The sequence below is a fragment of the Festucalex cinctus genome, chromosome 18 (assembly GCF_051991245.1).
Source record: "Festucalex cinctus isolate MCC-2025b chromosome 18, RoL_Fcin_1.0, whole genome shotgun sequence".
NCBI lineage: Eukaryota > Metazoa > Chordata > Actinopteri > Syngnathiformes > Syngnathidae > Festucalex > Festucalex cinctus.
The window spans coordinates 6,409,789-6,436,960 of record NC_135428.1 but is presented as its reverse complement, the minus strand read 5'-3'; the positions used below and the strand labels follow the sequence as shown (position 1 = coordinate 6,436,960).

General features: G+C 39.8%; 1 protein-coding gene across 11 annotated transcripts in view; it reads right to left on the bottom strand.

The window, feature by feature from the left end:
* LOC144005816 (RNA-binding protein Musashi homolog 2) overlaps positions 1-27,172 on the bottom strand; it is a 271,115-nt gene that overhangs the window by 169,936 nt on the left and 74,007 nt on the right. For all 11 annotated transcript variants that reach the window (XM_077504186.1, XM_077504187.1, XM_077504189.1 and 8 more), the window contains exon 6: positions 17,325-17,417. In XM_077504186.1, the coding sequence (XP_077360312.1) occupies positions 17,325-17,417 (93 nt within the window). The remainder of the gene's footprint in view (positions 1-17,324; positions 17,418-27,172) is intronic.

Genomic DNA, 27,172 nt, shown 5'->3' with positions numbered 1-27,172 from the left:
GACATCGATCTGACTGTCATCCGCATAGCAGTGAAAAGAAATTCCATGTTTTCTAAGGATGGAGCCCAAGGGCAGTAAGTAGAATAAGAACAGAATGGGCCCCAATACAGATCCTTGTGGAACACCATATGACAGTGGGGCGGTGCGGGACTCGGAGCACCCAAGGCGAACACAGAATGTTCTGTCGGCCAAGTAGGATCGAAACCGCTCAAGAGCACTACCACCAATGCCCACCTGGTGCTGTAAACGAGCCAGCAGAATATTGTGGTCCACTGTATCAAACATCTCATCGGAGTTAAATCGAAATCTACAACACAGAGGACACTGTGGATGAGTTACACTCAAATATAACCTGAAAATACAGTACGATGAGCCATAGATGGCTAAATTATCTCAAAATGCCATGAGGTCAGATTTAATCAAATGTAAGCGACACACCACCGTTCAATTTAGTGTGGCGTTATCTACTGTCTACGTTGCTCTTTCCTAAGCTTATAAAAAAAAAGGAAAAGTTGCACAAGGTCAGACTAAAAGGCCAGTCCAGTTCGGGCCAGTCCCTGGAGTGGGGCACTTCAATGGAAAGTCTGAATCTGATTTCGAGCTGGGCCACATGTGCAAGCTGCCAATGAATGGGCATGCAGCCAGACAGGCGGGCAAAACAGGAGGGAGGAGTGCGCTCACAAGCCTGTCGAATGAATTAAAAATCCGCTTGATTTATTTTGGCCTTTTAAATGAGCGTTACGTCGGTTTGACAACAGAATGACATATTCACAAAACAATGATGGAGCAAAAAGTGCCACCTTAAGCTTACGTTTGCTTGAAAGTAAACAGTTGCCATGACGCACAACACACTTTCAAAACTCCATAAAAGTGACAAATTTGCCTCTTTTATACATGGGAGATTGTGTCTCAATTGCATGTGGTTTATGTGCAAACCAGATGGTAATGGGGCAATTTAGTTAAATTATTCCTAATTAAGAGGAACACCACTGGTTGAGCATAAGCAATAAAGCAAAACCCATTTCACTCATTTTGTTTTGCTTTTACAAAGCTTATAATGATTCACAATGCGTTGTTCAAGGCAATAGAACTTGAACAAATTGCTAAACATCCTAAAAGTAGCCACCTCAGCACAGGACAAAGAGATATAACATTATCCACAACAAGCAATATGTGTCATATCTACTTTCGACCACACATCACGCTCAGCTTTCCAATTTGAATGGCTGACTTCAAACCCACTTTAATGCTTGAAATCGTCAACTATGCCGTTAAAAAACACCGGATGAAAACACGGCACTTCCGCACTTTTATGTTTCGTTTCATTGCTTTGTAATTTGCATCTAATGGCCGACGGTCTGTATTCTTTCAAGCTACAGCAGGTGCCTTATTGGCTGTTTGTTGGAAACATCATCAAAAGCAACGCGCTTCTTTGAAATTGATGGCAATGTTTTGGAAGAATTGTTTCTTCATTGTCACCATGTTTCTAATACCGATTCCGTGAAAAAAAAAAACACAACGTAGAAATAGACATTCTGACCTGTTTTAAACTACGGTGTGTAATCAATTCAAATGTTCAAACTAGTTGACTGACTCAAATAGCGTGCAATGTTGGCAACAGTTCTGAAAAGGTAGTTATGACGGTTAGCGGCATGGAAAATTTGTTAGACCACTGCAAGTGTAAAAAATTAAAAAATACGTTTAGAGTGATTTAGTTGTTAAGGCAAACAATAATATTACTGGTTTACAGATAATACATTTATCACTCCAATAAATTTGAGCACGTCAGCAACCGTATGAAAGCCATACTTTGTTCGATTTGACTCAGCCCCAAAGTGTGTTAATTGGATCGATCTGCCCGTCATGTGTAACATTACACTTTAAACTTGGGAAAGCACAAAAAAGAAAACTGCTCTGGCAGAGGCCAGCACCAATTGTCCAATGCGCTGAAACGACCCAGACACAAGGACATGAGAGTTGAAAGGAGTTTTGTCATCTTACGGCCATCTTAGGCTGTCACTTGGTAAGCTCACCAATTTGAATATATTGATTTCTCCGTGTCATTTTACAGTGAAAATGCCGCAATGTGTGGCATACCGTTGTACCAATAAATCTGGGATAAGCGCTATTTATACATTCAATCGCTAAGAATATGATTATTAATTATGATAGTGATTATTATTATTTTTTTTTAACTCATTCCCTCCCAGCCATCTTCGCTCTTGGGTGTTTTACTGGATTTTGACTGATTTTGCAAGGCCCACAGAATATTGTGTTCTATTGCTATAAAAAAAAAATTTAAAAAAAAAATGAATCTACCAAAAGAAAGATTAGAGTCTCTTCTTTCATCAGGGGAAAAAACAAACAAACTATATTTCGATCTGTTCCCGTTTTGCAGAAATAAGTATAAGAATATAGCTAAGTTTCATTATTATTCACAAATCTGTTGAAAACACTGGGGAAAAGAGCTGCTTGCAACATGGTTGATCTCTTATACTCTGCTGCCACCTGCTGGCCGTTTTTTGTAATAACTACCATTGCTTTAAGTGACCTCTTCAGGTCAGAGGCTGCATCAAAGCCTTCTGTATACGCTAGCATAAAAAAATAAATAAAATAAAATAAAAAATAAAAATAAAAAAAACTTTCCTCAAATGCAGCATTTTCCATATTATTTTGTCCTTTATGGTAGCCATTTTCACATTTGTCATTGTTGTCACTGTCATTGTATAGCCCAATTAAAGTAAGTAAGAAAGGTTCCATTTTTTTTTTCTCCACTCAATATCACGTCATTGAACACAGTGAGTTGGCAGCCGGAAGAGTTGCCGGCAGATGATTAAACGCAATCAACCTGTCACTCGAGCATGATACCGCCTGTCCATGTGAGTGCATCACATACAAATCGTACTTTAATTCAATTAAACGTGAAGCTGTTTCAAATGAAATTGCCGGTCATTTTTCCACCTGAGCAGCTGACTTTTGTACCGTGACTTTTGAATTTAAAGAAGCGCGCCCGTGTTTGGCCAATTGTTTGGGTAGATGCGAGAGGTTGTTTGTTTAATAAGGATTTGAAATTAATATTCAGTTTCCATCATGTTACTTTAGTGGATAATTCATCTTCAAAGGGAATTAAGTGCTCCTTGGTGGCTTTTACAATGTGTGCTGAGCTGGAAGAGAGGATGCTGGGCTGGCAGTGGGGCTCAAAAAACAACTTGAGGAAAGCCTCCAGGTGGCAAGGCTGGAAAAAAGGATAACATCCATGCTTCTGCTCAACTAACCATCAAACCTAATTACTTGTGGATAGGACTTATGGGCCACATGTTGGGTTCAAGGCTCCCCGATCAGAAAGCGACTTGAGTGGGCGTGCACGCGCGTGTACGCGTCTGGTCAATGTGTCCGTGACCAAAAGATTAGACTTGCGAGACTTGATGCCTCATCTTGGCTTGGTGCCACAGTTTCAATCAAACTGACTTATTTAGATTTTCGATGATTCGACTGGAGCCACGAGAGAAGGTTTCAAGATAGATCGGGTTGTCAGTCTGTCGCACGCTGGCAGCCACGCCTGCTGATGCATTATTCTACTCGGTGGGGGGAAGCAAACAGCGTGGAGGACTTGTCGTCACGAAGGGTAAAACGATAAAATAGAAACTATAATTTAATTTGAATTAGTATTACAACAAACATACCATAAGAAGACCTGCTTCCACATCACCTGCCTCATCGACTAATCAGAACCCAATAAAGGTACATTCTATTAACAACCTATAAAAGCAGCATAACATAATTACAGATCACCTCAGCATTTTTAAGACTTATTGTTGACACCACATTTAATTAACCTTTCCATTTTCTCTGCATAATGTCATAATTTTAGACAATAAAAATTTACATCACCTTTGATATTTCCAAGTGATATTTGTACACTTATGCATGCTACTTTAATATCATATTAAAGTACAATTGAACAAGTCCAGTCCTTTTAGATGGGCTTGCATAACCCTTACACGCATCATCTATTGTAATATGGTGATATCGACTGTGTAACCTTTTCCTAATACACAGTGTATTAAAACTGTATGTATAAGGTATGAAATAATTTACTGTTCAAACAGTGACAAAATAAACAGTTACTACAGTATTACCATTGGTAAAATAGTAATTATCACAAACAGTTTAGTGTCTCTGGGGGAGCAAGGACACTGTAGCCAGCTCATCTTTCTATTCTGCTTTGCCGTTTTTGAAGTAGTGCAACAACATTAGCAAGTATATTAACAGCAGTGGAGTAGTGGTCCCTGCAGAAAGGGATACATTCTCAATCTTGAAAAAAAATAAAAATAATAAAATTAAGTTGTCGAGTAGTCCTTTTTAGAGCTGTCAAAATTAATCGATTAATCGCCAAGTAATCGATTTTCAAATTAATCAACAACTATTTTAATAACCGAGGAACCGTTTGGAGCCGTTTATTAATTTCAAATTTTTCAAATCCTCTGATTTCAGCATATCAACAGTAATAGTTCGCTGATTAGCTTCTGTGTTTAAGCAAAATAAGACATTTGCAAACATCTGTTTTTGCTTTGGAAAACAATGACTGAACCGATAACAGCACAACTTCAATCGCTCTTTTTTTTTAATTTTTTTTTTTTAATCACTATATGAATACGAAGTGCGAAACACCCACCAATCACTGGTTAATAAACAGTCACATATATACAGTACAAATAATGATGCAAAACAGTAGTTAGTGAACAATGAACAAAAATACTATTAGACCTCAATATTCTTAAGAGAGAAATGTAAGTCTAGTTTGAAATATTTACAGCAAGCAAGTGGTACTGATTTGGTGAAATGACCATATTCATTTTGAACCCAGTCTGGTGCAAAAAGCATAAATAGTAAGACCTAGCTACTTATAAATATGCCTTGACGTCAGTGTAAGCATCCTGAGGTGGGTCTTCTGAGAGTATTTATATCTATTGTCCAAGATGAAAGTGACGTATTCGTTTTATACTAGTTCCCCTTTAAACGCATTAAGACAGAATCTGGCTATGCAAATATTCAACTTGTTTTCAATTCATTTCATGGCGCTAAATCAGGTTGGTTCGTTGAGGTCTCGCAATGGTAATGGTTGCACTGGCACATATATTGGCCCCTGACGTTCACACAACCCTGTTGTTCTCCAGCTTCCCCACTAAATCTTCAAGGCACGGTGATACAAGGAGGACGTAAACATCTAATAAATTGTGTGTTATAAAGAAAAATAAAAGGGTAAAACTCCAGTGCAAAGTTGTGAACAGAGAAAAACAGTGAGCCCCTGCAATATCATCTTTACTGTATTTTGTTTGACCTACCTTCTCTCTCTCTCTCCCAACTAAATATGTCTGGACGCAATGAGCCTGTCACCACCAATGTTAGTCTGCACTGTTACAGCAAATAAAATCTAACAAGCAGCTACTAACAACTGGATCTATTATGGCGGATTTCTTTAAGACCTTAATAGTTTTGCCAGACCTGAGGCGATGTAGACACGCACTCATGCACACGACTGTCAGCTGTGCGGTGATTCAGATAAGTGTAACTTTTGAGACATCATTAGCCCTTCACATCAAACTCAAGCACATGGCGCACATTTCCATGCCGGAGCATTTAAGCGGTGATTGCAGTAAAGCGACGGCATGCGTAGGAGGCACTCCGAGTCAGAGCATGAGCCGTAGCCGCCTATGGATCCGGTCGCAACACAGCTGTAGGTGGCTAAAGATAGTCAACGGGCCACTGATTGCGATTGCTCAATGCTTAAATACTTTATCATTTAGCGCAAAGTAGTAGACTTTAGACTTGGTAACACAGTTTCACACATATAAAGTAAACGTATCATATTAATTAAACACAAGACATTTTGATCCCACTATTTCATGAGTATATATTTTTTCCCATTAAAACCTTGACGTATATGATCTGAGACATACATGCATTGCACAAATAATCCATTAGAGGGCAGTATCACCCAGCTAATGGCTTTTCCAGCCACCTTGCAAGATCGCCCTAATTGAGAACTGAGAGACACCTGTACTTATAAACACTTTCATTGACAAGTGTTTTCAAAAAATAAAGCCACTAAAGTGCCAGCACATTTTGCGTATTTTCACTCATTTCCAAGGGTGACCAGAATATTGTGTTATGACTAATATCGTGGGTAATATATGAAAGATTGAATTCTGCTCTTTCATTAGAAAAAAAATTGCCATTTGAAAATAGCTCGCTTTCACTGAATTCACCCAATCTCTGACAAAATAAGGAGAAAATTTAAAAAAATAATAATTTCTTGCAGTAACAGTAACTTTGACACTAATATGTTTTGTTTAATTGCCCTTCCCTTCATCGAACAAGAATACAAACAATGAAAATGTGTTTTTGATGTCAAAATAATTTATTTACAGAAGATGTGTGTCAACAAACATTTTCACATTTGGTAAATTACTTACAAAGGTTTGGCAAATTATCAGGAAGTGTGTTTTAAATCTAATTTTTTTTTTTTCTGTGTGTGGTAAAGAGTGAAGTACAAGAGTAAAGCACTCCCATCTCACATTCATATTATGCTTCCTGTTTATATTCAAATAGAGCAACTGCTGCCAACAAGTGGTCACCATTAACCATTAAAGTGCCTCCCGGGCTTCATATAGGGAGGAGAAACGCCAAAGAGTCTAATCCACCCATTCATAACAACAAAAAAAACAGTTGACGAGAAGACTCGTCACTGGCACGTGACATCATGATTTTGCGCGATGAGAATTCTCGTCAGTGGCAGAAAATGCATTAATAGTGAGAAATGCTATTTCTGATTTTTGGAAATACTAATATGTTTGTTATGTCTGTTTTTATACTGGACACAAATCAAAAGTCATATGTGAAAACAATCAGAATTTTCTCTCAAATTAGTCAAATTATGCTATTTCATGGTTCAGGCTTTTAAGCGCATATTATTGAGTGTAATAAAATTTTGATTGATGCCCCGGCGTCGGCGCTGGCTTCCTGGTTTTGTCACAGTTGCATATCCCGCCCCCAAACACAATGTCGCTCTGTGATTGATCCGAACCACTGATGTATTCTCCGGAGTTTTTGAACTCACAAATACCGCGATAATTCATCTTGCGAGAGCAAGGTTAGCTGATTAGTGAGCATTCTATAAAGCAATAAATAAATCAATAAATGTGTTCTCTTCATAGATGGCTGCATTTTGCAAGATTCGCTTACTTGCAAACTTTTTTTTTTGTTGTTGCTGGCAAAAAGTTCAATAAGATAAAGACTGACTTCTCTGTTCTGCCACATTACACTTTTTGCTTGCTGTATCTCTAACACAACAGCAGCTATTATTTGTGGTCACTCTGGGATAAATCTATCCACGAGAACAAAACAATTATTACAGCAAATATCCCAGCTTGCAGTAGCACAGGTGTATGTGAGTATAGCACTGCGGTTTCTATGGAGAAAAATTCCTTTCCTCCAGGTGCTGCTGAGTCATGGTCCAAATAGAGAGAGAGGAGGGGGGTACAACATTTCGATCTCTCAATTCAGATATGTGTGATTTTGATGAGAAGGGTTATTCAAGGTAAGAATCTGATTCACTTTGTCGCTGAAAGCCAAGCCGGTAAGATTTTTTGAAACCTGACACCATCGTGTTGTTTCTCATTTGGCTGTGACACGCAGAGACAAAAGTTGTGTCACTCACGCACGGCTATCGTTCGCCGTGGATCTCAACTCAAATATGCATACCGAAGCAACTCTTTACGGACTTTTATTTGAGCCATGAATGTGGATTGTCCTTCTCTACCTGTTATTTATTCAGAGATTGGCATTAATTTGGAGTTTTAGTGATGGTAGATAAACGCTAAGGCAGGATATTTGTTCAACTGTAATCAATGCAATTCGATAATACAATCGAGCCTACAAATCTGAGGAAGACGAATGAAGTTCCCGCTAAAGTGTGTCTTTAGCTCAATATTCTCTTGGCTCGCCTTCCATTCATATTCTGCCAAGCTCTCGACCTTTAAATTCTGCATTCCATGCCAATCTGGAGAACACACATGCAGCATACATCAATCGATGTCTCGCAGCCATCAGCAAAATAACCCTATTTGAGTCGCAATTCCAACCCAACTGTTCTCCCACACGCTGTTGCCAAGGCGGAGGTGGAGGTGCGGATATGGACGCCTCCGCGCTAATCTGATGTTAAGACTGCTGCAAATGACTCATGACACTTCCTGTGATGACATTTTTCAACTGCTCCCCTGTTGAATGGCATCCGTGGCGCCTTGTAAGCATCCGTCTACCACCCTCCCAATAATAAACCCCAATCCGCGCATTAACACCGCCGTTTCGAGTCACAATGGCGCCTCAGCCTCCCGCCGTCACCTGATTGACCCCTTTGAGCAGGTGCTGAATCTGATACAATCACAGTCAATCTTCTTTAAACATTTCATTCTTTAAGGAGCAGGCTCAAAATTTCGTCATTCAATCAGCCGATCAGTCACCGATAACACAATCAAGCCAATCCGGGCTTATCCGAAGGGAGCCGTTTCAAGGAAAGACAGCTGGGAGATGAGACCAGAGACCTACAGAAAGGTGTCAATCTTCACTGATCTGAAGCCTTAATTTGTAAGCAGTCTACAGAGTAGGGCGGCCATATTTTAATATCAAAATAGAGGTCAGTTGGCCAAAACTTGCGATACTTAAATGATACTCAACGTGTACTTAAAGATGCCATGCATTATAAACATTTAAAGCATGCCTCCTCTGTATGGCTAGAAAACTAAAAAACATAAATCTGTTTTGAAGTCTAACAAAATAATGGCTTGGTGCTCTGAATTAGGGGTACGCAACCTTTTTTTTTTGCCCCAAAATCTACTTTTCAAGAAGTCAACCTCCTGCAATCGACCTTTTTTTTTCCCCCACCCAACTCAGAGATTGAACCTGCTCCGTGTACCTGCTTCGGTTTGGGAGTGCGGGGTGCTACAAGTGAGCTATAAAAAAAAAGAAAAAAATAGGTCGCTAATACAACGCATCACCTTATTTGAACACTCAAGATGTAGATTAGATTAGAATAAGTATACATTATTGTTGTCTGATTTTGCAAGGCCCGCAGAATATTGTGTTCCATTGATATAAAAACATGCAACCTACCAAAAGAAAGATTGGAGTCTCTTCTTTTATCAGGAAAAAGTATATTTGTATATGTTTCTATTTTGCAGCAATTAGCATTAGAATATAGCTAAGTTTCATCATTCACATTGCTGGTGAAAACATTGTCAAAAAGAGGTTGTTGCAACATGGACCTGGCTGATATCTTATCTAGCTCCACCTGCTGACCATTTTTGTAATAACTACCATTGCTTTAAAGCCACCTCTTCATGTCAGAAGCTGCATCAAAGCCTTCTGTAGCCTCTTGCATTAAAAAAAAAAAAAAGTAAAAATATGTTTTTGGGAGTGAAGGACAAAGTATTTAAAAAAGTATTTACACTTTTTTGGGTTCGAATGAGTTGAAAGATCTCCAGCACCAGAACCTTTATTAGATGCTGAAACATTCATAGCAGTTTTGCAAAAGAGGACATTTGGTCACCCGACCATAAGAATGTGTGTGATATGTATTTCAAGAGATCAGCAATAGTCAAAAATCTATCTTGAATTAAAGGTTCAAACCTCAAGGTAAAAATACAATAACCAATCGTAAAGACGGCAATAGACGTCAAATACACACAAGGATGAAGAGCGATGTGGATACAGCAGCTCAATTCTTCAGCGGCCATTTAAAAAGCTGTTGGAAATGTTGCTGGGCCAATGGGCAAATAAAGGTCAAGGGGGGTATAAAATGGTTTGTCTAACTGGCCCTTTTCCCTCATGTGTCCCTGCAGCAGCACTAGCATACCCGCATTCATAGCCAATTCATTTATATTGCTCTGCCCTTCTCTCGGCAAGTCTCAGTCACTAACTACAAGTGACTGCAATGAGATTGAAGCCTCTGGCTAAATCGGGACGGAGAGGCACAAGCTCCATCATGGCTGCTCTGATCACTCCTTATAATCACTGGAACCAGACAATATCCCCCAACTGATTAGGTCAGTTGCGGCAGCGAGAAAAACAATCACAGGACGTCAGCCGGTGATGGACACCGAGACGTTGGAGCGCCAGTGGTCACTGCGAGCCACCATGTAAATGGCATGCAAATGTGCACCTGCGCCAGCCGAGGAAGTGCGATGAAGGACTGTGGCCTTTTGATTAGCTTCCTTTCCCTCTCTTAAAGTGCATTTTTTCCCCTGCATTAATCATCGGTGTTTTTCTGCTTGAGCGCTTGAACATGTCAGAGGCTCTCCTCATCATAGTGGCCGTCACTCCAATCCATGAAAGTCCACATTCAATGACTGCTTTGTCAATCAGACGGATGGAGGAAAATTGATTATTGCAATCTCAAGTATAGTAAAAGTGCCAACCGAGCCATATACTAGATCCATTGAGTTCGCTAGCTTAGGTTTTCTTCATTGGCATGTCACCCCTTGACAAAGTTAAAAAATGAAAATCTTTTGTGTTGTTTCTGCCTAATCCTTGTGACTAAGAAATGAATGGTATATGATCTACAAAGGCACTATATGTTTAAGGATATCCATTAAAAAATGACAGATTTTGCAATAATCCAGTTTCTTACTTGACATGAGCCACAAATATTTCTAGACGCGAGTTAGTACGCCTGTCAGGTAGGCACAATGAATTCAGTCTTTACAGATGGTCTCGCATCTCGAGTTATTTTGGTGCCATTTACAAACTAAGACCATGCAAAATGTCAGCCGTGGTATTAGAGTGGCAAAGCCCCAGAACAAATGTCACACACTAACCAACAAATTTGCTTCTGATGCTTCTATAATTTCAGTTCATTGTCGCAAACGCTTCATTCTGAGCATGAGAGAAGAATCTGTGCTCTGGCTGTGATCTTTTCCCATCACGTCTCTGTAAATATACAGCGTTTGCTGTGTTCCCCATCACTCTTACATTCAGTCTCGTGAATTGACATTTATTTAACTTAAATCATATCACTGTCATCTTCTAGGACTCGATGCACTGCTGTGCTTGTCTGACTCAGTGGTGACCTTTGTATCTACCTTTATCCCTCATAAGCCCAGTGGCGGTGAACTGGATAAGCTCCTCCTCTTCCTCCACCCATTCAGTTACACCTCCAGGAGCTGGCTCTAGACCAGTGGAGCATGAGAACCAGGACGGCCCGGACATAAAGAAACGATTGTGGGAGCCGAGTGACATGGAAGCAAGTAGCTCTGATGGAAATAAGAGTCTGCTTGAGGGCTGCGCTGCAAAGCCCAGCCAAGTGACTGAAGTGGAGGCGGACTGATTCTGAGAACAGGACTTGTTTCTGTTGGGCGAAACGAGACCAGTGTGGGATGCACTCAAAAGCTGATCAAAATAAACCAATGAGGACCGAAGCATTAGTCACCCCATCTAATTACGCCTTTAGGACTGTGGCGAGCTCTCTTGATGCCAGGGCAGGGCTCAGCTGGTACGTCACATCCACATTTGCAAGGTGTCTTCACACCAAATTCCAACTCTAATCAAGTGCTTGCCTCAGTGGAAGCTTTTTGCAAAGGGCGTCAAAATGTGTTTGAGTATGGGCAAAATTAGATCACGCGTATAAAATTGTTGGTAGATTTTCTGGAGCAACATATTTGTATGTCTGAGGTCAGGGGTGTCCAAAATTTTTCATCTGAGGGCCACATACAGAAAATCACAAGCACACAAGGGCCACATAATGTTATGAAGAGAAAGTGTGTTTAATCCTAAAAATTGCACAAATATTTTATTTGTGCTTTTGCATATCTAGAAAAATGCTACAGTTTATTTTTAATATGGCAGTAGGGTTATTATAATTTTGGAATTTTTCATTTTAGTTAGTTTTTATTAGTTTTCAGGGTGGTTCTGTTAGTTTTTATTTGTTTAATTCTTTAAAAAAATGCTTAGTTTTAGTTTGTTTGTTTCAGTATTAGTATTAGTTTTTTTTTTTTAAATGTGTATTACTTGTGTGCAATATTTAACTCATTTGCTCCCAATAACGTGTAAATACGTTTTTTTAATGTTCTAAGTGTCCCAAAGACGTATTTATACGTTTGTTTTTGTTTTTTTTATGCTAGAGCATACAGAAGGCTTTGATGCAGCCTCTCAACTGCAAAGAACGGTTGCAGAAATGGTAGTTATTACACAAACGGCCAGCAGGTGGCAGCAGAGCAAAGGAGATCAACCAGGGCCATGTAGGAAAAAAGCTCAATTACTTACTATTTTGAATAGATTTGTGAAAACTGATGAAACTTAGCTCTCTTCTAATGCTAATTGCTGCAAAACGGAAACAGATAGAAACATACTTTTTTTTTCCTGATGAAGGAAGAGATTTTAATCTTTCTTTTGATAGGTTCCATGCTTTTATAGCAATAGAACACAATATTCTGTGGGCCTTGCAAAATCAGTCAAAATCCAGTAAAACAGCCGGGAGCGAACGGGACTGCTTCTGTGAAAATGGCTGGGAGTGAATGAGTTAAAAAAAACACCATGGTAGCAACGTCATCAAATAGATAAACAGCATAGAATTTGGATGCACACCATTTTGGTGAATGGAACCGGAGGCCCTTCAATCACTGGTTGCATTTGTAACCACTTGGTTGAAAATCAGTACCTGTACACATTTTGGGAAGTAAATGGTAAATAAATGACTGAGTGTAAAAATAAGATTGATCTTTAAATGGTAGCATTCTATTCCGTTGCAATATATAAGTCTGCACAAAAGCAAATAACAGCCCAAGCACAGTAATGATGAATTTCACTTTATTGCGAAGCTGGAGCGGGATCGGCCTCTGGCTAAGCGTGCTTGAATATAAAGAAACGATAAGATTTCCTCAACTGGCTCGCACGGCTAATGTGCAGCGTGATGCCCTGAGAAGCAAAATAGGTGGCAGGATGTGGTAACTATTAGCCAGGTAATGAGATCCATCTGAGATGCATTATAATCAGTCAAACACAAGCACACTTCCACTTAAACGCAATCACTTCCAATACACGCCTTCAGCGCCTAATGAAGGCAACAAATAAGCGGCAAGGTTGTGAAATTGTGCCAAGCGCAGGCTCGTGTTGCGTCTTAAAAGTGACAGCTGGGGAGAGTGATGCCCTGAGACTGATGCAGAGGAGAGATGTCACAGACAGAGTAGAGAGGGACTAAGGTTGCAAGGCGAGGAGGTTACCGACGGAACCTGTGACCCAGTTGTGGCCACACAAGCTGTTTGCCCTCCACCGCCTCCCAAACCCCGACACCTCTGCAGACCACATCCTGGTAATTGGCTTATGGTGCCACACACACACACACACACACACATGCACAGACACATCTCTTGCTACGTCACAGTGAAAGGAAAGGACTCAGTGTGTTTTCTATGGAGAGACAATATTTCTTGCATCTGTGTGTGAGTGACACTTGCACAAGCTAATGAGTTCCAACACAACAACTGCATCAAAAATTCAGCCTTTACGATGACAACATAGTTTGGTTTTGATTTACACTGTCTGGCCAGTTTTAATTTTACAATACTTTTGGTTATAGCTGTCAGAATACGACGAGTCCAGTTCCACACCACACAAGAAGAAAACATTGCTCAATCATAATATTGTTAAATTTTCCCCCCCAGACCGATAACATTTAACAGTACTATTATATTTTTAAAGACCCATCCCTTAAAAGGGCCATGCATGCACAAAATACGGTTGAAACAAGAATTGAAACGATAGTTTCGAACGAAGTTTGAATGTAAACAAGAAACTGCAATTTTCTAACAGATACTAGCTTGTCTACTGGTAAGCAACAGACATATACAGTAGGAGTGCATTTATCACTTATTTTACTTTGAGACATGTCGAAATAGAAGTATTTCGCAAAAGTGTAATGGAAACACTTTTTGCGCATTCTCTGTAGTCATGTGACCCCCCGACCGGTCACGGGGGAAAGGATGTAGGAAGTACGGGCCCACTCGCTTTCTGCCTCCCGAGGGGATAACAAGTCGTTTTAAGCAAAAAGCGATTTAGCTGCAGAGCCATGGCCGCCGTCCATATATTGTTGGATGAGAAATGGCCGTAACCATGGGCAACGAGCAATCGAGCGACATACAGCGCACGTAACAACACTTAACAAAACATAAACATCATGAGCACCTCCTACAGAACTGCGAGACCTGGCAAGATGGGACATTACGACAATTTTGCCTCAGAAGCGAAAACAAAGGAAACACCTACAAGTCAAAATTGTACTTTATCGAAATAGTACAATATCGTTTTTATTTTTGGGAGAAACTGTAATGGGAATGCAGCTATAATTCTTCGCAGAGGAAACTAAATTAGTTTTCTGTTTTATGGAATCCCCATGATGACAGTAGAGGGCATTGATAAAGTTTAGCTCAGTCATGTAAAGAAAAAAAAAAAACCCAGAATAACTTTTCTTTACATTTGCTCGACAGGTATTGCCCCCAATATCTCCTGAGATGTTTAATTTGCCATGCTCCCGCAGACCTGCACGCACAGACGCACATCTAATCACGCAAGCGTATAAATACACTTAATCGCTGGAACACTCACGCAAGGCGAGAGCTTTACGGCAGACACATGGAGGCATGCACAAGTAGGCTATAAAAAAAAATAAAAAAAAGCACACCAAGAAAACATGTACAAGATCTTGCTCAATCAGTCTGATTTGTTTGTTTCCTCCTAAGCATTTGAGGATTTCTCAAGGAGGGAGGGGAGAAAAAAAACAAAAAACGTTGTATAATCAAGTCAATTATGTCATTCAATCAAGTCGAAAATCATTTTGAGCCCTTTCTCGGATCCATTGATTGCAAAGCCGCGCTGCATATTTGCTTGCCGGGTTCTATTGTGCAAATAAACCATCCAGGCCGTGCGGTAGGGCCTTCCAAGCATCCTCAACAGAAGAGGAGCCAAACAAAGTCATTCACCTCGCTCGCTTCCAGCCAGGAAAACAACGCTTGCCTTTTGGGGGGAGGGGAGAGATGGTTGCATACTGGGTCTGAACCAAAAATAACTGTTTCCATTATTTCATAACAGCTCTTTTGTCTCCTTGAGGACACGGCGCATTATGTGCCCATGAAAAATCCATCCTCGCGGAAACTGTTTAAACTCAAGGTCAAGTGCTGATGTTACAGAGACTGTATCAGATGAAGGTGACCTTGACTGATGTGGAATATGACATGAGGGAAATGGATCTCCGCTCAGTGTGAGGAAATTATCTGTGAAATGCTGCCACTGTATCAAAGCCTGCTTGCGTGCATGTGTGTGGCATGCATGTCCTTGTATTAAAGGGCGTGAAAATATGCCTCACTCAGCTGGGGCTGTTGGTCTGACAAACCACAAACTGCTAACAAAGACCACGCGGCAAGAACTCCATTTTCATTGCAACCTATGAGTCGGAACCTCCAAAGGTGAAACTCTTTAAAGCTTGTCAAATTTGGAGTTCAAACGAATATTGCACAATTTTGGACTCGAGCCGACTTAATGCATTAGTCAGCATATCGCGCGCCGTTCACGTCACTTCAAATCTCATTCCAGCCAGTTTCAAAGGATTAACTCCGCATTCATGTTCGGCTTTTCACTTTGGAATTAGGTGTCTTTTTGCGACATATTTTCCTGAAAGAAGGATAAAAGTAAGAAAAGAGAAGATAAGACAAGAAGAATAATACCTTAAAGTGAGCGCATATTCTAAGTAGAAAAGATTCCGGTGTGTTCTAAGCACGTTTGACCAGCGATGCTGTTTCACTGTCATCAGTTGACGAGCTCTTCGCCAAAAGCATTGTTTAGTACTTTAATTGCTATTATTTTGCTGTTTACTTGGTTTTTTTTTGTTCCCATTCACAACGGCTTGATCAGTCAGAGCTAGTATTTGAATTAATCATTGGCAAACAAAAGGAAATTGAGGTGTTTATTCAGATGACGTTACCCTTACTTAACCCTCCCAATTCGCCGTTAAAGTTAAGTCTTTGAGAGTGTCACATTATTTCTAACAATGTATATTAGATGGGATGTAAAAACATCCAAATGTCATGATTTGTTATTATCATGATATGAACCTCACAATGCGATTATTCCGATACACTTTATTATTATTTAATAAAAAAAATCACAATACTGTATAACAATTCACCATATTGTAAAAAAGAAAAGAAAAAAAAGCTCATGACATTGAGGGGAAAAAAGCACAATAATGTGGTTTGTACATAACAGTGACAGCTAAATCGATGCCAGTAGGTTCGCTGCTCTCCGCCATCTTGAATTATATTAAAATTATCAAAATTATTAATAATAATTATTTTTCACTGATATTAAACCAGTAAGCAGTGTGAGTTCCTATTAGCTTAGCAGCGCAAAATAACATGGTTTTAATATGGTAACAGGAAGATGACGATATTAGTGGCAATTTTAATATGATATACTGCGATCTCGCCGTTATCGTTATATCCTAAGATATTAAGACTGTGAAACCTTTTGTATAACATATATCACTGTTAAAATATTACTGGCCTTCCAAGTTTAAAAAAAAAAATGACGAAGGCAACAGTTTGAACTTCATAAAAAATAAATAAAATAAAAAAAATTCTGTAAATAAAACGATCTCTGTTGACCAGAGTCACTGAACAAATTGTGATTAGCGATGGGTAAGTATCGGTATTGGGCCGATACCAGGCCTTATTTCAAGGTCGTACTTGCAATGGCAGACAATACCAATATTGGTCGCCCTCTTGTGGCCGGTTCACAATCAAGAACTAGAAATCAGTAATTAGGAGAATAGAAAATTACCATTAATGGCATATAATTTTAAAGTTCTATATTGGGATATGTAGGTCTTTATTAAAAATTATCTGTCATTGTTTTTTGGGACATTTTATGTAATATATGTATGCACTATCACTACTACTCAGGAAAAAAAAAAACTGGTGTCGAACATCTCTAATTATGATCAACTTTGAAGGTTCCACTTAGCTATGATTTAGCGACTATTTTCTTTTTTCATTCATTTTTGCCATATTGCTGATCAAACAAATGCTTTTCAACCATAATTATCCATAATTTCCTTGTCACAATAATTGTTAAAAAAAAAAATTAAATAAATAAAAAAAATAAAAATAAAAAAAACACTGTTTCCAGCTTTGAGTTTCATTATCATATGTTAAAATCAACAGGATGTAGTCACACAATTGACACGCTTACAAGCAATAACAAAAAAAAAAAAGCCTTACCTTCCCAAACTGTTCAAAATACTGCCTCACATCTTCCACTACTGTATTGGCTGAAAGGCCACCCACAAATATTTTCTTCGTTCTTGTGACCATCTGAAAGGAAAACGGAGGATTGATTAGTAACATAAAACTTTCAATGCATTGCACAACACCTTTAATGGGCGGCACGTCTAATAAAGAGGATGCGCGCATTCTTGAATACATGCACACAATAAAAGTCCCAAAGTCCCATTTGAAATTCTGTATTCGTAGCAAGCAAGGTCACAAAGGCTGAACGTTTTGACAGGGGGGAAAAAAAGAGGAATAAACAGAGTTCTGTGATTCTCTCTGCCAGACAACATCCACATCTCATCCTCAAAAAGTTTGGTCCAACTTAAGCAACCTCAGCATTCATTTATTAGCAACAAAACAAATTAATGAGCGCTGATGGAATCAGGGTGCATTAAGGCCTCATTTAATTCCAAGCAGTGACAATATGAAGGATTATTACCCACATCATCAAAATGGCAGCAAAAAAAAAAAGAAAATGGTACTAAATTTGGAGGTGGTGAAAGGGTCAGGGAACTACAGCAAAACTGTTGCACAACTATTAACTCATTCACTGCCATTGACGGAAAAAGACGTCAAATGATGTTTTTTTTTGCTGGTCTGGCAATGAATGTGTTAACTTATGAACATTTAAGAACACTAACTTCAGATTCATACAAGACAACTCTTCACATATTTAGATGCACAAATAATCCAATAAGATCACCAGAAACAACAACAACAACAACAACAACAAAAGAAACCTGATAACAATTCCCTGGGATAACAGAGCTGGAGAGTTGACGGTTGAGAGAAACAATTTTGATCAAAATGCTGACCGAAACACTTTCAATGCATGAAAGATAGGCTCAACGGTGATGAAAAGAAGCAAGATTCATTTCTAGGACGCATCTGTCAAGGGCTATCCAGGTGCAGTGAGTCTCACAGGCACAAAATTGTGCGCCATATGAACACGCGCGCTTGCACTTCAGTTCTCTCTTGTTACATTTCGTGTTTATATTTCTTACTTTGATACTTTTTACAGTGGGCCATTGAATTGTTATGGTCTTGTATTATGTTGTCCCTTATAATGATGCAGTTGCTGTGTGAGGTTTTAGTCGTCAGTCTTATTTTGTCTAGTCACTTTTATTTTGTAATTGCTATACAGTTGCTATATTCCTTATAATGATAATGTTTGATGATGTGTTAGCCACTCTTAGTTTATGTGAATGTCCCTTATGATGAGAATGTTGTCAGTTGTTATGATATTAGTTACTCTCGACGATGTCATTCTGTAATATAGGCTTTTATTCAGTTATATTGAATTGTGTAATGCCCTAACAAAAGTTACTAAATGTGGTGTGTTCAAACTTGTTGCCTGGTCAATGTTTGTTTCCATGGGAGGAACCGCATTTCTAAACCGGGAAACCATTTCTCAACCGTGGTCCATATGAACCAAACCCAAGTCAATAAATTATTTCTACAGGTGAATGTCCAATGGTTCAGAATGTTTTCTAAATTTAGTAGATTCCAGCAGGCACTGAAGATGGTTCCAAAATGTGTGTACAGTAACTCGGCACGGGCTGATAACCGGTATGACGGCATACCATAGTTTTAAAAAGTCAAGGTTTCTAAAACCAACAATCCTGGCTGTCCTGCGGGGATGTCTAAGCAACAATATGATTGGCTGCTTGCAGAGTTCAGTCAACTAACCGTAATCTTAATACTGTGATACCGCGATATTTTTGATTTTGGTTGTCATACCATCAAAACTGGCATGCTTATTATGTGTAAAACATGAAGTGAAGTCAATACCTTAAAAATACAGCTAAAGTTGAAACTAGAGTGACAATATTAAATGCTCAAAGAGGTTTGGTTATATGCACCACTGTGTGTGGAGAATGACCATGAGAAAATGACTTCCTTACTTCAAACTTAACATCGGCATAAGTTTGATGTCGCTCAAGTTTCTGAAGGGGATAGTCATAGCGAAGCTAACCGCTATTATGTTTTTCCCCTCCTCTGTAATACATCAACATGCCAAACCATGAACTGGCCGGTCGTTGGTTGCACACGAGAAAAGACCCGGTAGCTGCATCCTCCTCCTCCTCTCCCCTCCTCCTTGCCAACATCATCCCTCAGACCTTGGGGGTTATCAGACTTGGATGCCACCGCCGGCAACCCCAGGCCAGACAGCTGCTGATAAGCCGGCTGTGCGAGTATTTATCATCATCACTCACTTTAATCTTTGCAAATCAAGGCAAAATAAAGAAATAGATAAATAAACAAGCATGCGTTCATGTTGGCATGCCTCGCTACATCAGCGCTTTGTCCCATTTCCCTTCCAGGCCGCCCATTCCCTGGTCATCTTTCCATCTTGTTCCATCAAACCCGTTCCAGCCTGTCAAGTTTTCAGCCTTGTCTCTCTCCTGAGAAGCTGATGGCATTGCTGACTCCCGGTATAACACAATTACTTGTCCTGTTTTTTTGGTTCCCATGGTGACTGACGACATTATGGCTCATGACTCTATACTATAAAACTAAATGGGCAGGTTCCTTTTTGTTAAGATGCTACACGAGTCCTCGTAATTGTTTTGTATGTTTCATATAAATGTATCAGCTGCTTTTTAATCTCATTCATGAGTGCAGTAGCACTAATTTTATTCAGGGAAATAATTATTCATCAAAAACAGTATTCAATTAAAAGAAACACAAGGGAATAAAGAAAACACCTGTAGCATTTCAATAATATTTAGAAATGGACAGATCTCTTCAACCCAGTTTTTTTTTTTTTTTCTTAACCCAATTTTTCAAACTTCAGCTATTTTTGCACCTCCCAAAGAGACCCTAAAGAGATGTGCGTGTTTCCATTTTGCTAAGCGTACAGTGTGTGGCCTGTACAGGTTCAAACGCTGAATTCCAGTTTGTCTGCAGCCGGGTTGTTTTGACTGTCTAATGTACATTTCAAGTGAGACAGATCCGATGCCGCTTATTTTGCATTCACCGAACACAGTAAAACAACCCACATGCACAGACGCCAACACAGAGAAGAAAAGTCAAAACAAAACACTAAAAGTAATAAAATTGGTGTAAGGTAGAATATTTTTTTTGTAGCAGCAATGTTTCTTGGTAATAAAACTTATTTATAACCTATTTTAAATGGTGCCAAATGCATTTTGTGGCAATCAACAGGAGAGCTGAAGATGTGGGTTATGCCCATAAAAAAATCTCTGCCAATGCCAAACAGCTTATTTTGCTGTTGCCATTGACACTTGTTTTTGGCTGCTGGTACCTGAATATGTGGAGGGACGTTACGTTCAGCTATGAGTCAAGATTCTGCCTGCAGCAGTTGGATCAAAGTGTGAAGAGGATGCGGAGAACGTCAGGCTGATTGCAGTACCGATAAAGCCATCTTCTGGTGGAATCTCAATGCAGAGAGGTATCGAGATGAGATTGCGCAACCGGTGGCAATCCCATCGCTGCACAGCCTGGGACAGAAGTCTGTCTTCCAAATTGACAAGTCAAGCAAGGTTTGTAAAAGACTACCACTAGAAGATGCCAGCAGTCCTGACCGCAACCCCACTTGTAAGACCAGCTCAGGCGTGCTGTTGGTACCAGCGGGGCCAACACAACCACGTTGGCCGACTTGCAACAAATTCTGTTTAAAGAATGAGATGCCATTCCACACCGGTGTGTGACCAGGCTGGTGAGCAACACGAGGAGGAGGTGCCAGGCTGTTGCGGCTGTCTATGGTTCTTGTGGGGGTAACTGTTGTTGCCAAATTGTTATGCTCGCCGCCTGCCACTGTGGGAGCCCTGTTAAAATCCCAGCCATCGACCAGCTAAGGAATGTGGGCAATGGACCATACACCCAGAACATCACTCGGACCCGTGGCTATGGTTTCCTTGAGCAGGACACTGATACTCTGAATTGTTCCCCAGGCTGCTCCCAGAGACCCGTTGCTCCATTGTGTGAAAAAATATCATAATAATTCAAAATATTAGTCATACAACTATTATCCAGAGAGAACTGTCTGCGTACATGCAAATTAAGACCCTTAACTAATTTACTCCCAATAACGTATAAATACGTTTTTTTTATGTTCTAAGTGTTTTTTTGTTTTTTTTTATGCTAGAGCATACAGAAGGGTTTGATGCAGCCTCTCAACTGCAAAGAACGGTTGCAGAAATGGTAGTTATTACACAAACGGCCAGCAGGTGGCAGCAGAGCAAAGGAGATCAACCAGGGCCATGTAGGAAAAAAGCTCAATTACTTACAATTTTAAATAGATTTGTGAAAACTGATGAAACTTAGCTCTCTTCTAATGCTAATTGTTGCAAAACGGAAACAGATACAAAAATACTTTTTTTCCTGATGAAAGAAGAGACTTTAATTTTTTCTTTTGATAGGTTCCATGCTAGCAATAGAACACAATATTCTGTGGGCCTTGCAAAATCAGTCAAAATCCAGTAAAACCGCCGGGAGCGAACGGGACTGCTTCTGTGAAAATGGCTGGGAGTGAATGAGTTAAACACTTGTACTTCAAATTGACAACACGGAAAAGTCTTGACTAGTCAGACAAGTGGAAACAGCAATCGGCCCCGTGACTGTGAGCGACTTAAAGATTCCCGATGTGAAATCATTGGACATGACAAGCTCCAGCCTGCTTTCAGTATTACGTTTGCAACGTCTAAGGCACACGTTAAACATTCAAGACTTGTCCCTGGTGATCTGCTGACTGCAGCAATTAGAGCCAAGGTGTTTGTGAATTTGTTAATAGCCTAAGAATGGCTATTAGGTAGTCAAAGTGAAGACAGGTGAACAGGTTATTTCGCAAACTTTCCATCAAAATTTAGGGAGTTGGTATTTATACCAAAATCAAAGTCTGGTGTCGGAATTCTACACAAACCCCTCAATGAATGTACCATAAGATAAATGTTCTAAAGCCATGTTTGCACCAAATGGGAACGTTCAATACACACTGCAATGTGTTTCGATTGTAAATGGTGACAAATATCCAAATTTAGCTCACCCATTTTTTAATACCACTTTGCCCGGGTACCGTCGCATTATTACGCTTCAGTACACTTGTGAAATTAGACACGCTAGTGTCTATTGATTGGTTCACAAGAACAAATTGTCTTCTGCGTCTTTCGTCTTAGAATGGAATTAACGGAATAACAAGAAAACAAAAGGCACCATTAAAGACGACTGAATTGGCCAGTCATAAGATGCATGCTGTCAACCCATGTATGAAGCTATGACAGGTATCGCCATCCAGTCTACGCAGCCTGCCGTGTAAATCCAACCCTAATCAGGGTTAAGAGTACTGAACCAAATTGCAGTGAACTGAACTGCATCTCTTTGTAGTATGGCTGTGAACTATTACATGAAGGATAAAACATGCAGGCAATTGTCCTCTGATGGTTCCGAACGAAAACTGTAAGTACATTGCCAGCGCTGGTGTACATTGCCTTTTGTCCTATTTAAACTGAGTGTAAATAATGCACAACATTTTACATCCTTATAATATTGAGCTGCCGGTTTGACTGTGTTTAATAACAGCGGGGTAGAACTACGGCGGGTGCAGAGGAAGATGAAAAAGATAAGCCCGCAGCTGATATTGCAACATGCTATAATATTACTATTTGTAGAAATTCAGTACCTCGACCTGTGGCAGCAAACAAAATACAAAGAGCCTTCATGATGCACCAACAAAAAGCTATTAGTGTTTCGAACATGGAGAACAGAAACCGCAAAGGGAAGCTGTGAATGTTATTAACTCCGCAAGAAGGATGAGACGAGATGATTATAGTGTGAAACAAAATAAAATGTAAGACAGAAGGCTGCAGAGACGGGGGAAAAAAAAAACATAAAAAACATGTGACATATTTCTGCAAATCTTGAGAGTTTTACACTCGAGCACCAGCAGTATGTTGTCTTTTAAACTCCATTCAGGGCCACATGCTTGACTGGCAGATGGTGATAAAGACATTTAGCAGTTTTCCTGGCAAAGGTGTAAGCTGACACCATTTATGGTGAGAGAAGAGAAGACGCAACATAAAGTATTTATATTTTTACTTGTAGCTTTCCAATTTCCTGCCTTTCTTTATTACTCTGTCAAATACCTCCTTCAAAGTGTTTCTCAATTAGCTTTGTTCAAATAAAAATAACTGAATTAAGACGATATGGATGGACTTTTTTCCCTCCTTAATACATTGAAAAATATCGGTTTGCGACTGTATCGGCAGATCCTGAAAATTAGGTGACTTGGACTCGGGTGCAAAAAGTATGATGGGGACATCCCTATATTGAAGTAAAAAATATTACAGCATCTTAATAAACACAACCATTCACCATTACATACCATTTAGTTGGCCTGTATTGATCAAGTGTCCGGGCGGTTGAATACAGGTAACCTTTGACCCATCAGCAATCGTTTCTCCTATTTAACGGTCAATGCACTTAATATAGTCTAATCTATTCTGTCTAAGCTTTTGCTGGTGGTGATCCACAAAGACAAATCAATCTGTTTGAAGCTTTACAAGGCAAATTTGCAAGATCCAATCCTTGCATTCCTACCAATTGGTCTTTGTTTAGTTACAGGTTGCCATAAAGAACAATAAGAGGCTATTATAATAACACGTCTAACAGACTTGCACTTCCAAAATAAATTAGCCTAAATTACATAACCGCTACTCAAGATTAAGTACGATAGCTTTTGTCAACAATTGTAATTTGCCTTTAAAACTCTGCAAATTAAAGTCTTGCTCCGACAAAGGTTAGTAGTTTATTTCATCTATTCTTTTTGTTTCGCGACTGGCATTGAGTCTGCAGGTTGAAGCCAGTTTGTAATTCTCACATCAAAATGTATGACAAGTATGATCAAGCATATATATATATATATATATATATATATATATATATGCAAGAATATTGTGTGTAGCAACATCAATCAGTACAAGATCTTCGTGTTCCTTATTAACTCGCTATTATGTGTTGTTAGCAACCACCCAGCGCTCTCATGAACCTGCGTTGTTGAGGTCGCACATCAAGCTATGATTACAAGGTGTAAGCCTTTATCACGGCCCTCACCTCTTCCACATACAGGGTCATAAACAGTTGTAAACACGGAGCCCCAGACAGGCTGGGGATTTCCATGTCGTTTCTCATCTCTAAAAATAATAGGACAGATAGCAAAAAAGCCATCACACTTTGTTGTAGGAGCCGCAATTGTTACGGTTCTAGTGCGGGGATATAATTACTGGCATTCAGATCCCGTCTGTCGCCTCGCTCATAAGCAACCAGAAAAGCACCAGAGAGCATCTGTCAATGCAATGCAGCATGATCAAAGCCGGAGACGTTGCGCAGGCACGTGCAGGCAAAACATGGCCAGGTAAACACTGCCATTGCTCATTTGCATCACTAGAACAGGCCCACCAAGAGAAAACACGGCCAATAAATGACAAACACCAGCACAATCATGTCTGCTTTGGAGGCCTGTGTGCACGGGAGAGAAAACAGAAGGCAAGCGCACGATAGGAGAGCAGGATTAGCACATCAGCGAGAGGAAAAGAGGAAGCTGAGTGATTAGGAGCAATGGCGTCTTTGTGGAGCAACAAGCTAAAAGACGAGCGTGGCTGCCTCGTCCGGTTCCGCCCTCTCCACTTGTCCCTTTAAAAAGTGGTCCAATCTCAGCTCTGGTGTGCATAAATAGATCTGTAATTGCTTATTACAATACAATTAGAGCAAAGGAGATGAGGGAAGGAAAGATGCTTAGTGCAAATGTGGAGTGACAGGCCCGAGCAACCAGACAGGATTACAGTAGCCATTTGCACACGGGCAGAATATGAGAGCGATAAGAACGAGAGACAATGACAGAAAGGGAGAGTGAGAGAGAGAGAGAGAGAGAGAGGGAACAAGTATGGGGAGGGGACAGGCTGTCAAGCACAGGGCAGAAGCTAATGACAACTCTGGCTTCAACTAGCACAGACATCTTTGAAGCGCCGCTCTGATCAGAGCTGTGATTGCCACTGCTGCAGGGCCACCACTCCTATATTAACCTACACTAGAAGTGACTTTGGGGGGGGGGGGCGGAGTCACAGGCCCGTTCCTGCCCGTACCCGCCACCTGTGGACTAACCCTGCGAGACGGCCAAGACATGAGTCACATGTAAGGACACTGTTTGCATATGGCCTCGCTATAACACCGACAGCCAAGCTGAACATGGGGCCAGTTAGACGTGATTAGCTGCACTTCCCTCCTCAGCCCACTACTGTTATGAAGATTGATAGAAGCAGCTTAGAGCTGATTATATGGCCCTGGAGATGCATGGGCCCATACCCAAACTGCACATTCACGCTGCATTCACAATGAGCGCAGCATGCCGTCGCTAGGCACAGGCCGGGCATTAAGCAAACGTTACAGCGGTACGTGGCAAATGTGAAACGGACCATGCCAGGAGTGCTCTTAAGCGCTTTTCACAAACATGAATATTATGCTAATTAGATGCAAGCTACTGGCCAGTTCGGGGACATTTGCGCGAGCATGCCTCGGCCATTTCATGAAATTTAAAACATATATCGTGAACATGCCGGGATATTTGAAATTCACTGCAGGGAGATGAGACACGGAACGGATTGGTGATATTGAGAAGATCGATTTAACAGCGGATAGTGAAATTAAGCTCATTTGGACTCAGGCCTGACCTGCTAGAAATAGCCAAATAAACGTGTTAGCAGCATGAACATTCATCTGAGTCTGTTTTATTGAATGGAACCTATCAAATTTATGATTTGATTCAGGCTGAATCATATTACCTCAACCTAGGAGGGCATATTTTTATGGCTGTTTGTTCGCAGGATTATGCAAAATCCAATTAACTGATTCATACTAAACTTTTTGTGGGGTGGGACACGGGCCAAATAAAAACTCAATATATTTTGGTGCTGATGGCAAGAAAGGTACAGATTACAATCTGTTGACTTAGTGTAGATTTGTATGCTGATTAATACTAAAATTGGCATATTGAGTAGTTTTTAAGATCATCTTTTTTTTCCACAGGTTAACCTCCAGATAATTATTGTTAGCCGTAGTAAGACTGTAGTAAGAATGGCTGATTGTACAATTGGACTCGTCTACAGTTATGTGGCAACTTATTTGTACAGTCACAATTGAGACGTGTGTAGCTCCCAACAGGTCAGTACTATCAATATTTACCAACAGAAAGTTAGCATAGAAGTAGGGAATAGTCATATTTCATATTTAATTGTATGAAAGTATTTTATTTATTTATTTTTAACAACCGCATCTATCAAGTAAGGCATTTTTTCTTATTGTTTTAAGAAAATAAGCATCTATAGTTCAAAAACTTGACGTGATAGAGAAAATCTGAGATCAGTTTTGGATTCCACATCCAAGAATTAGTTAGAAACAGCTATCAGACCGGCAGACAGACTCAACAAAAATTGTGTTCCCCTGTGTTATTTGTGTATGAATAGTTTTCACTTTAGCAAATCTGATGTGAATTTTGAGGACAAAATTCAGCCAAAGTAATTGTATAGTTTTGTTCGCATCTAAATACTCTGAGTCTGGCAGATTGTGTTTTATTGATTGCATTATTGATCTATTTTCCATTTGAATTTAAATCTTTTTTTTTTTTAATCTCTTTCCCTAAAGCACTTGTTGAGCCATATTGGCACGTATATAAGCCTCTTTGTGCTGACGGAATTCGTAAACAAACAAAATGCATGTAATCTTTGTGTCACATTACAGAAACTGCATATAAATAAAAGGATGTTATCAAGCCTGAGCAGGCTTGA